Source organism: Hoplias malabaricus, chromosome 2 (assembly GCF_029633855.1).
Source record: "Hoplias malabaricus isolate fHopMal1 chromosome 2, fHopMal1.hap1, whole genome shotgun sequence".
Classification (NCBI taxonomy): Eukaryota; Metazoa; Chordata; class Actinopteri; order Characiformes; family Erythrinidae; genus Hoplias; species Hoplias malabaricus.
In genome coordinates, this window is record NC_089801.1 from 60,789,250 (window position 1) to 60,800,538 (window position 11,289).

The window sequence follows — 11,289 nt, forward strand, 5'->3', positions numbered from 1 at the left end:
ATAAAAAATATACCAGTGCTTTTGCATTGTTCTTTAAGCAAATTTAGGCCTGTGTATTTCATACTCCTAATTAAGTAAAAATCATTGCTTTAGTGTTTCTAGGAAAAAAAACAAAACTTTTTTTTTCTATTTTCATCTGTCTGTGGTCATGGGACCGGCACGCAGCACAAACTGTTACATTGTGGCATTGCTGCTTCCCAGGCATTCTTCCCATTGTGGTAATAGGATTAATATATGTCTTATTATTAATAATAATAGCACTGATAAAATAAATCACAAATACAACAATAATAATAATTGCTTATTTAAATATTTAGATTTTTTAATGTCTTTACACCTGAAACAGTTAACATACTGTAAAAGCTATTGAAACAAAGTAAAAAAACAAAACAAGTACCCAATATATAAAACATAAATACACATGTAAAATAGATGGAATAAAGTAATTAATGTAGAATTAGCTAAAATAAAATGGTTTAAAATAACATTTTTGTAGGAGTGCTCATTTCAGAGAGCTGAAACAACGATGATTTGCATATTCACAGCTGTAATGATCTTAAATATTTTAACATTTGTATTTTTTTTTTTTTTTTTTTTTTCACACAATCTTGACCTCAATCCCATCAAACACCTTTGGGATGAACAAGAATGAATCATGCAAACCAGGCCCTTTTGTCCAATATCAGTGTATGATCTTACAAATGTTCTTCTGGATAAATGTAATTAAAGGGTGCTCCAATATGGGCAGTGGAGTTGAGAGTCTGGGAAATGGGTACTGAGGGTACAAAAAATGAGGTAGTCATAATGTTATAGCTGCACTAAGCATTTTAAGGCAGGCTTGTAACAGGGGACGGAAGTAAACATATCAGCATATAAACACTTTCTCATTAATCTAGGTAAGTTGTAAAGGGAGCAGTGTGACAGTGAAGCACATTCTGTAACTGTTCTTCAGGAAAAGATTTGCCTGTCTGTAGGAAAGTTTTTTCAATGTGGTTGGAGTGTATAGCTGGTATACACACACATGTTAAGAGCCTATTTGCCTGCCAATTTGACAGCAAGCCTGACTGTCTCAACTGCAGATGAAAACATTAATCATAGAACAGTGTCCTCAGTAGCAAAGTTTCCCCTAGCAGCAGGAAATTACTATATTTTTCATAACCATGTTGTTTGTTATGGTGCACATGATTGGTTTATTGTTAAGTACAAAATTCCCAGCTTCAAGAGGAAGAATATTATGCAAATAATTTAAATTAATAGGAACCTGGACCAGTCAGAAGGTACATATTCAGCCAGCTGCCTGAAGATATGAATACTTTATTTCCTCAGATTATTTTTGAAAATGTATAGAAATATAATACGTATCTGGACCTGTGAGTATGCTTTGTTTTATTTGTGTTTTTATCACAACACAATACTGGTTGTACTTTTTATCACTTTTATATGTAGGACTTTGTGACATTATATAATTATTAGACTATAAGAAACTTCTTTGTTCTTTATTGCTTAATAGTGGTGACTGTCCAGTTCTCCAGTGTAATTAGTGAATTAGCTGTGACAATAAAAGGAAAATAAGTTCCCTTTAGGCTCTAAATGCAGTGATTAAGGCCAGTTTGATGAATCCTGATAAATTCATTTAATAGTTGGAGAGTCAAGCTAAAAATTATTCCACTCAAATTTTCATACACATATGACTGAAGAAATTTGGTGTGGGGGTCAGTTTCACCAGACAGTTTTGTATTATATTTTAAGTGGAATCAATGGAGTGAATATGTTACACACAAATGTATTTGTGGTTATTCAGCAGTACTATAATCTTTCCACCAGGGGCTCCTCTTTTCCTGTTAACTACCAGTACAAGCATCAGCACTACAGGTTTAAGTAAGTAAAGCCTAAAGCAGACTAATAAATGTATGTGATGTAAAGAACTTTATATTCAAATATACTTTATGAGTATTTGATAAAACCGTTATTAAATACCAGTGTAAAGTTTTTATTTCAGAAATAGCAGTAAACATAGTTAGATCTCAGTAGTTTATATTGTACAGCAATTGTGCTTCATTCCTTGACAAAATGACATAACCCTATGGTTTAGTAACAGAGATCCTGTGCAGTTCACATTGTGGAAACACTAGTACAGTAAAGATGTATGTCTCTACCAGTTGTGGATTTAATTTTTTTTTTCCACAAAAAGCTGATCCCTGCAACAATTACACTTCTCTGGATCAGCCCTGGAGAGGCACCAATGCTACTGGACTCTACATCACTCCAAACACTGCCAAGAGCACTAACTTATCTACAAACAACAGTAAGTTAACAATGACATGTTCAGCAATTTTCCTCTCATTATAAATATTTCTGGCTTTAAATTTCTTTGTGAAGGGACACTATGCTATATCACACTGTGTGTGATACTATAACACAAATGTATGTAAATAAATTAATGTTATCCATAATAGTTTGGAAGGACAAAAGTAAGGCCTGTTTTACTGGAAGACCACAGACCTCTGTCCTCTGGCAGTTCTTCCCTCCATTTTCATTACAAAGTTAATATAGTTTCATGCCCCCTGCAATTCATATTCTCCAGTCAGCCTCACGGTAGATGAGGCCAAGAAACATGTACTACTGCAGGAAAGGAAATTTGACTGACACAAAAGGACCAATCTGCTCTTTTGGCACGACAGGTAGTAGGGGGCAGTCATAATTATTCATGTCAGTACCAGAGTCAGTGACAGTGAGGCCATATTAGTGCACTGAAGGTATCAGACTCTCCGTAAACTTGAGGGTGGAGTGTCTAAGGCTGAAACTGGCTTCATGTTAACTGTGAAGTGTGGTCAGATCCTGTGTGGTTTTTTACTGAGTGGATATCTGCTCTGTTTATATATATATATAAATATATATATATAAATATATATATATATAAATATATATATATAATATATATATAAATATATAAATATAAATATATATATATATAAATATATATATAATATATATATAATATATATATATATATATATATATATATATATATATATATATATATATATATATACAATGGCAAGCCAAACAGGAAATATTTAATGAACTTTGATATATATATATAGAATGAATGCTAATATATATACAAACCGGATTCAAAAAAGTTGGGACAAGTAGCAATAAGTGGCTGGAAAAAGGAAATTGAGCATATTATGAACAGCTGGAAGACCAATTAACACTAATTAGGTCAATTGACAACATGATTGTGTATAAAAAGAGCTTCTCAGAGTGTCAGAGTCTCTCTGAAGCCAAGATTGTAAGAGGATCACCAATTCCACCATTGTTGCTCAGAAAGATAGTGCAGCAATACCAGAATGGTGTTACCCAGCATAAAATACCAAAGACTTTTAAGTTATCATCATCATCAGAGAATCTGGAACAATTGCTCTGTGTAAGGGTCAATGCCATAAAACTCTACTGGATGCTTGTGATCTCCGGGCCCTTAAACGTCACTGCACCTCAAACAGGAATGCCACTGTCAAGGAAATAACAGAATGGGCTCAGGAATGCTTCCAGAAAGCATTGTCAGTGAACACAATCCACTGTGCCATCCGCTGTTGCCAGCTGAAACTCTACAGTGCAAAGAGGAAGCCATTTCTAAGCAAGCTCCACAAGCTCAGACTTTTGCACTGGGCCAGTGGTCTTTTAAAATGGAGTGTGGCAAAATGGAAGACTGTTCTGTGGTCAGATGAGTCACGATTTGAAGGAACACTGGGACGTCATGTCATCCGGACCAGAGAGGACAAGGATAATGCAAGTTGTTATCAACGCTCTGTTCAGAAGCCTGCATCACTGATGGTATGGGGTTGCATGAGTGCTTGTGGCATGGGCAGCTTGCATGTCTGGAAAGGCACCATTAATGCAGAGAACCATGTTCAGGTTCTAGAACAACATATGCTCCCATCTAGACGTCATCTCTTTCAGGGAAGACCCTGCATTTTTCAACAAGATAATGCCAGACCACATTCTGCAGCAATCACAAAATCATGGCTACGTAGGGGAAGGATCCGGGTACTGAAATGGCCAGCCTGCAGTCCAGATCTTTCACCTATAGAGAACATTTGGCGCATCATAAAGAGGAAGGTGCGACAAAGAAGGCCCAAGACGATTGAACAGTTAGAGGCCTGTATTAGGCCTGTACTGTGGCACAGCAGGTAGTGTCTATGTCACACAACTCCAGGGTCCTGGGGTTGTGGGCTTGAGCCCCATTCCAGGTGACAGTGACACTACCTGCTACCTACACCCTGTTTTTTAGTAAAATGTACATTATTTTCAAAGCACACTGAAAAATAATATGCTGCTATATGTAGAAAAAAGAACATTTATATTAATAAATTTAAATATTAGTGCACATTACTGTACTTATATTAAGGACACTGAAATACTACTGAGGTAAAATATTTATTTGTACTTATTAGCTTTGTAGTATATATTTCTTTGAACTTATATTTAGCACAAAAACAATATTATGCTTGAAATGTACCTCCTTGCCCTGATTCTAGTTTTCTGGTTTTGTTTATGTTGCCTTGCCCTCTCATTTTCCTTCCCAGGTGTTCCTTGTCTGTGCTACTTGTTTATAAGCCCCCTGAACTCTAAGCTGGCTGGTTATGCTGTGTGTTTGTAGTAGTTTCAGTATGTATTCTGTTTGTCTCTTTTCAGTCTGTTCTTGATGCTTTGTCCTCCTGTTCCCAGTTCTTTGTATATATTCTGTTTCTTTAGTCCTAGCTCTGTTAGCCTTAGCTCTGTCCTAGTTCTGTGTTTAGCCCTTGTCTTGTTACTTATGTTAGTGTTTAAAATGTGCTTAGTGTTTGGTCTTTTTTGTGTTTAGCCTCTTTGTTCTGTGTTTAGAAGGGTTTAGCCTGTTTGTGTATTGTCCTTTTTAAGTGAGTTTTGTTTCTCTTGTACTGTTTGCTTTGGTCTCTTTTGGTTCCTCTGTCTTGTTTGGTTTTCTGTTTTAAATAAATTCTTTGCATTTGCATCTGCCTCCATACTATCCACCCACCATTACATATTATATTCTATATGTAAATAGAAATATACTATTTTTTACATGGACAAATCTGCCCACATCTGTGTTGTTGACTTAGAGAATCCTGAAAAACATCCTGCACATCCACAGCCCGTTAAATCGAAACACTGCTATTGAACACGGGGACATGTGGGCTTTGTTATTTCACAGCTCAGAATGTTTATTTTTACAGAGATATATATTTTGGTGTGGAATACTTTGAAAAGGTTCAAACTAAAGAACAAATTGTAACATTTCCTGTAATAAAACTTGCATCCCCAACTGTTTAAAATATCACATTTTCATTTATATTTGTGACAGTTTCTTATACTCACAGTTATGATCCCTGCAACAATTACACTTCTTTGGATCAGCCCTGGAGAGGCACAAATGTGACTGGACTCTACATCGATGATAAATACTTCACTTGGACTGGCTGGTACCGGCTACTGTATTATGGGATGAGTGTCCGTATGCCAGAGAGCTGTGTTAATAACTCCAGGTGTGACACTAATATCCCTCTATGGTTGAATGGCTCTCACCCTAAAATCATAGATGGAATCGTCATTCTTGGGGTCTGTGGGAATTCAGGAAGTAGCTGCTGTTCTTACAGATCCACACCCATTCAAATCAAAGCCTGTCCAGGAAACTATTATGTCTATGAGTTTGTCAAGCCAACCTACTATGATTCCGCTTATTGTGCAGGTACTATATGTTTTCTAAACTTTGGTCTGTGTTTTCAAAGAGAAGAGTCTAAAGATTATTAATAATAAGCTTAACATGTTCTCCAGATGTGAACACCATCACTCCAGACACTGCCAACAAAACTGTCTCAACTACAGACACTGGTAGGTTACCATATTATCAGTAATAGCCAAATAGAAAGTGCATAAAACTGATCTCCATACTCTGGCTATGCTTCCCTGCCAGCAGGGATATACTTCCCCTGGGAAATAACTCCATCTCCATGACTTGGAGCCAAACATCTTGCACTTCATCTTCCCCCAGTCAGCCTGACCATAACAGACTCCTTCACTCTAATCTTCAGTGTGGAGTGTGGTCAGTTCTTGTGTGGCTGTTTAATGGGTGTGTCTACTCTGTTTAGCCTTACCATTTCCAGCATGGTACCATGATGCCACCTGTGAAACAAGTCCAGTCATAACATTTCCTCACTAATAAATATTCCACAGTCAACTGTCAGTGATATTATAAGAAAGTTGAAACAACTGGGTACAGGAGCAACTCAGCCTGAAGTGGTAGATCACATAAATTAACAGCGAGGGGTCAGTGTATGCTGAGGCTTACACTTTGTAGAGGTCATCAAATTTCTACAGAGTCAATCGCTGCAGACCTTCAATTGCTGCAAACTTCATGTGGCCTTCAGATTAACTCAAGAAAAGTGCTTAAGTGCAATGCAAACTATTGAATTCAGTGGTGTGAAGCTAGAGCAATGGAGATATGTTCTCCAGAGTAACGAATCATGCTTCTCCAGCTGGCAATCCAATGGAGTGTTTATTTGCAGTTGCCAGAAGAAATGTACTTGTTTGACTGCAGTGTGCCAAGCGTAAATTTGGTGGAGGAGTTGAGCTTGGCCCTTAGTTCCACTGAAAGGAACATTTACTGCTTCAGCATATCAAGAAGTTTGAGACAATTTCATGCTCCCAAATTTGTGGGAACAGTTTTGGGACGTCCCCTATTTGTTCCAAAATTACTGTGCACCAGTGCACAAAGCAAGGTTCATGCAGACATGGATGTGGAAGTTTGATGTGGAAGACATTGACTGGCTTGCACAGGGTCCTGACCTTAACCATATAGAACACCTTTGAGATGAATTAGAGCAGAGACTGAACCAGGCCTTCTTGTCCAATATCGGCACCTGCTGGCATGTTCTGGCCCTTCATCTTGCTACATACCAAGCCCAAATATCTTCGCCACATACGCTTGGTCCCTACGTCCTTCTTAGGTTACTGAATAGTCATAAAATAATAAATAAATTAATTTATTAATTAATAAATAACTATGTCTAAACACCTTCAATAAAGTATCTTTTTAATGTCATAATATTATTTATATATTGTGTATGAAACTTTACTGAAGTAAAACAGTCATAAAATATAAACACATATTAGTGAAGCAATATATATATGGTTAATCCGTTTTTTTTTATATAATTAATATTTGCAAACCTGCCCATTTATTTTCTGATGTTCATTTTTAACTATTGTATTAATCTGGGCCTGTAGCAGTTGATTACTCACAGAAATATTTGTTGCCACAGCAAACATCGCCTCTGACCCATGCAGTGTCTACACTGTTCTCAGAGATGAATGGAGAAATGGAGAAAAAGACCCCCGCACCCAGTACATCAGGTACAGGTTTGAGTATAAGTACTGGAGATCACGATACCGCTGGAATCGTGGTCATGATGACACTCTTGTTGAATGGAGTGGCTGGTATCGACTGTATGTTCAGGGAAGCAGTGCTCAGATCGCTGAATCTGCTTGGTGTTCGAGTTACATGACCTGTGGGGGCTACACACCACTTTTTCTCGGAGGAACTCATCCACTGCCACAGGACGGCATCGTCACCAGAGAAATCTATGGGTCCTATGGCTATTCGACTGATCCCTCACAGTGTGGTTCACTAAGATCAAACCCAATCCAAGTCAAAGCCTGTCCAGGAAATTACTACGTCTACAGACTCGTCAAACCAGCTTTATCAATCCCAATGCCAACGTACTGTGCAGGTAAAACTGCTGTTTTGTTTTTCTGTGATGATCTATCTGATGTTGAGGATATGAAATGTTAACATCCATTTAACATGTCTGATCATTTGCTGCTGTTGAGAACTATTTTCTTTAATGCACCTCACCAAATGAAGAAATTCAGTATCAGAGCTGCTTTTTCTCTTCTGCTCTGTATACTGGGCTTCTGATAAACTCTCAGACCAGTTTTGCAATATGAGCTTAGGCTAATAATAACAGACACATAGTAAAAGTTAGTGAATCACTGAATTAGATTTAGACACATGAATAGAGTCAGAGGAGTTGCTGGTAGCCTTCTGTGCTGTTAGATTAGCTCTGACTTGGCTGATGTTTTTTTTGCTGTAAGTTTCTCTCACTTGAACAGAGGGAACAAATGACACAGATTTTCTGATCTCTATTACCTAAATAGTTCAACCTTTAAAAATAAATATTATTGTTAGTTAGGGTGAACATATTTTGGTTTAAAAATGTTTGTTAAGTGTGTCTTTGTATTTGTTTGAGGATAGGAGGACATTGAAAATCTCTAAAACTATGCACCTATATTAATGACCATAATATCTAACTATTTAGTCAATTACCAAAGAAAATGGTCATAATAGCCTATAATCATCTCCATTCATTTCAACGTAATAAGTTCATTCATTCATTTTCGGTAACCCTTATCCAGTTCAGGGTCATGGTGAGTCCGGAGCCTACCCAGAATCACTGTGCGCAAAGCAGAAACACACTCTAGAGGGCACACCAATCCTTCACAGAGTGACACACACTCACACATTCACTCGCACTCTTGCACCTACAGACACTTCTGAGTCACCAATCCACATACCAACTTGTGTTTTTGGACTGTGGGAGGAAACCTGAGCACCTGGAGGAAACTGGATGAACCACCATGCCACCCCACACAGAGAACACCAGCTATTTTTTATGTGCATTAGCACATCAGTTTGGAGATCTGGAGCTCTCACCATCCCTCAAACTGTGCAGTAAAACAAAAAAGTACATTTTGTGATCTGTCTAAACTAAAGACATGGGGGGTGCACTAAAAAGCACTGAGTATAAGGAGAGAAAACCAGAAAGGAGTAGAAAGAGCAAAGCAATAGTCACTACAAAAGCCAACATTTTTGCTTCTTGCACTCAGCATTCTGTAGCTCCCATTTAAAGTAAACAGTCTCATTTTCAGCAGAAGCTAAAACCAATCATTTAACATTAATATGTTCAAATCATTAATTTTATATTTACACCTTTTTGTGACAGTGAATTTCAGTGTGCCCAGTTATGATCCCTGTGAAAATTACACATCTCTGAACCAGTCATGGAGAGGCATTAATGAGACTGGAGGAAAAAACTGTGACACCTACTTCAGTAGGAACGGCTGGTACCGGCTCTTTTATAATGCGATGAGTGCCCGGATGCCAGAGAGCTGTGTTAATAGATCCAGATGTGGCACTGATATCGCTCTGTGGTTGAATGGAACACACCCTCAGATCACAGATGGAATAGTCACTCGTGGGGTCTGTGGGAATTCAGGAAGTAGCTGCTGTTTTTACAGATCCAGACCAGTTCGTGTCAAAGCCTGTCCAGGAAACTATTACGTCTATGAGTTTGTCAGACCAATCTACTGCTATGCAGCTTACTGTACAGGTACTGTGGTTGTTTTTATAAATATAAATTGATTTACCAGTGATTTTTTTTATTTATTTACTTATGCCCCTGAGTGTTTGACCCCTTTCTAATTTCTCCTATTTTGCATGTGCCCGTTCAGTTTAAAATACCCAACATCAACTGGCTCTGTCTGGACAATAAACTTAAGTTGCTTATTCAGGAACACACTCTCACTATCTAGCAAGACTGTGCTATTTAGGCTACACTGAGCCCAAGCCCAAACAGTTTCCAGAGGGACTAAACATTTAAAATTAACTTAATATTAAAAACTGTATATCTGTAGTGCTGAATATAGACTTAATATAGCAAAATATAGCTGTAAACTGAACCATACAATAATGTCTACTAGCCAGTAGCGTCTAATTAAACTGTCATTTTTTAACATAATTAAACTTATAAAAAATAGACCAGATGACATGCATTTCAACCATAAAAGAGTTGAGACTCGACTTGGACTTACACTGGTGCTCGGAGTACTCCTCTGACTATATATTGTTTCATAGAAAGGGTGGGATAGGTTCTTCAACATTTAATATTAAATAAATTCTCACTGTCATCAACACAATAGGTGAAGGTATAAATCAGTGTTCAGAATAAAATATGAATTTGACATTGAGAATAGATACAATGAGTATTTAGAATAATGGGGTAATGTTCAATTTCAGAAAGAGTAGAAATCTAAATTTACATTGCTTTTGTCTTCTCTTCAGATGTGGACACCACCACTTCAGCCACTACTACAACTTCATGTAAGATTTTAAAAGGACATTTTAACATTTAAACAAATTACACCAACCCTATGGAGGTTCTGGAGGGTACAAGAGGTACTACAGATACTGCAGATGTTTCATTATCAACATCACTTTAATTTATATACCGCCTTTACCATGCTCAAAAATGTCATATCATTACAAAACTCAGTCAATGAAATAAGCTCCACAGTCAACAATACAGGTGCCCGGCTGTGGCTGAACAGCTGGAGTTAGTTCCAGTAAATGACAGGGTTGCCTTTATGTGGATCCTGCTCACAGAGAGGAAAATGCAACTGAATGAGGTATTGAAAAAAAAATGGAATTGCAAAATCCAATATAGATAAGGTCCAAAATACAGCTGTAAACTTCAAACAAGTCTTTCATTGTAGGTTTCTACACATTCCATGGGAGAGTTTCTTCGAGACTTTCTAACACATTTACCAGCATTTGTCTAAGTCCCAACATCTCCACTAGGTCCCGTTTCACCCTCATGAATGAGCTGACCTCTGGTATATTCTTCTTGAGTTTGTTGGTGTCTTTTACATTACAGTTGCATCAGCACATGTTCTTAACAGCTGGCCTCAACCTCTTCAGGAAGTAAATTTGGCTTTGGCCCTTTATGTATATGCTGTCCACACTCACCTACCATCCTAATTTGTTACACAGGTGAACACCCAGATACTTGCAGGTATTGACTCCCTCAATGTTGTCACCCAGGAAGATAAATGGAGCTGGATGAGACTTTCTTACCTGAAACCCTCTACTGGCATTATGTTGGCAATTGTCATTCGGGCACTAGTCCACAAAATTGTATACCAAATCAAATCAAATCAAATCAAATCAAATTTATTTATATAGCGCTTTTCACAACTGATGTTGTCACAAAGCAGCTTCACAGAATTCCAGTAAGACAAGATTTGACATGAAATGTAAAGACAAATGTAAAACCCTCAAGTGAGCAAGCCAGGGGCGACAGTGGCAAGGAAAAACTCCCCCAGCTGAGGAAGAAACCTTGGGAGGAACCAAGGCTCACAAGGGGTGACCCATCCTCCTCTGGTCAATCT

The 11,289-nt window shown here is 37.6% G+C and overlaps 1 protein-coding gene across 1 annotated transcript; it reads left to right on the top strand.

Moving 5' to 3' along the window:
• The first annotated feature begins 740 nt into the window (after positions 1–740).
• Positions 741–10,320, top strand: LOC136677542 (uncharacterized). Its single transcript, XM_066655125.1, has 6 exons — positions 741–772; positions 5,385–5,752; positions 5,839–5,895; positions 7,326–7,793; positions 9,066–9,452; positions 10,184–10,320. Exons 1-6 carry the CDS (start codon positions 741–743, stop codon positions 10,252–10,254), a joined length of 1,383 nt encoding a protein of 460 aa, XP_066511222.1. The 3' UTR covers positions 10,255–10,320.
• The last annotated feature ends 969 nt before the right edge of the window (positions 10,321–11,289 follow it).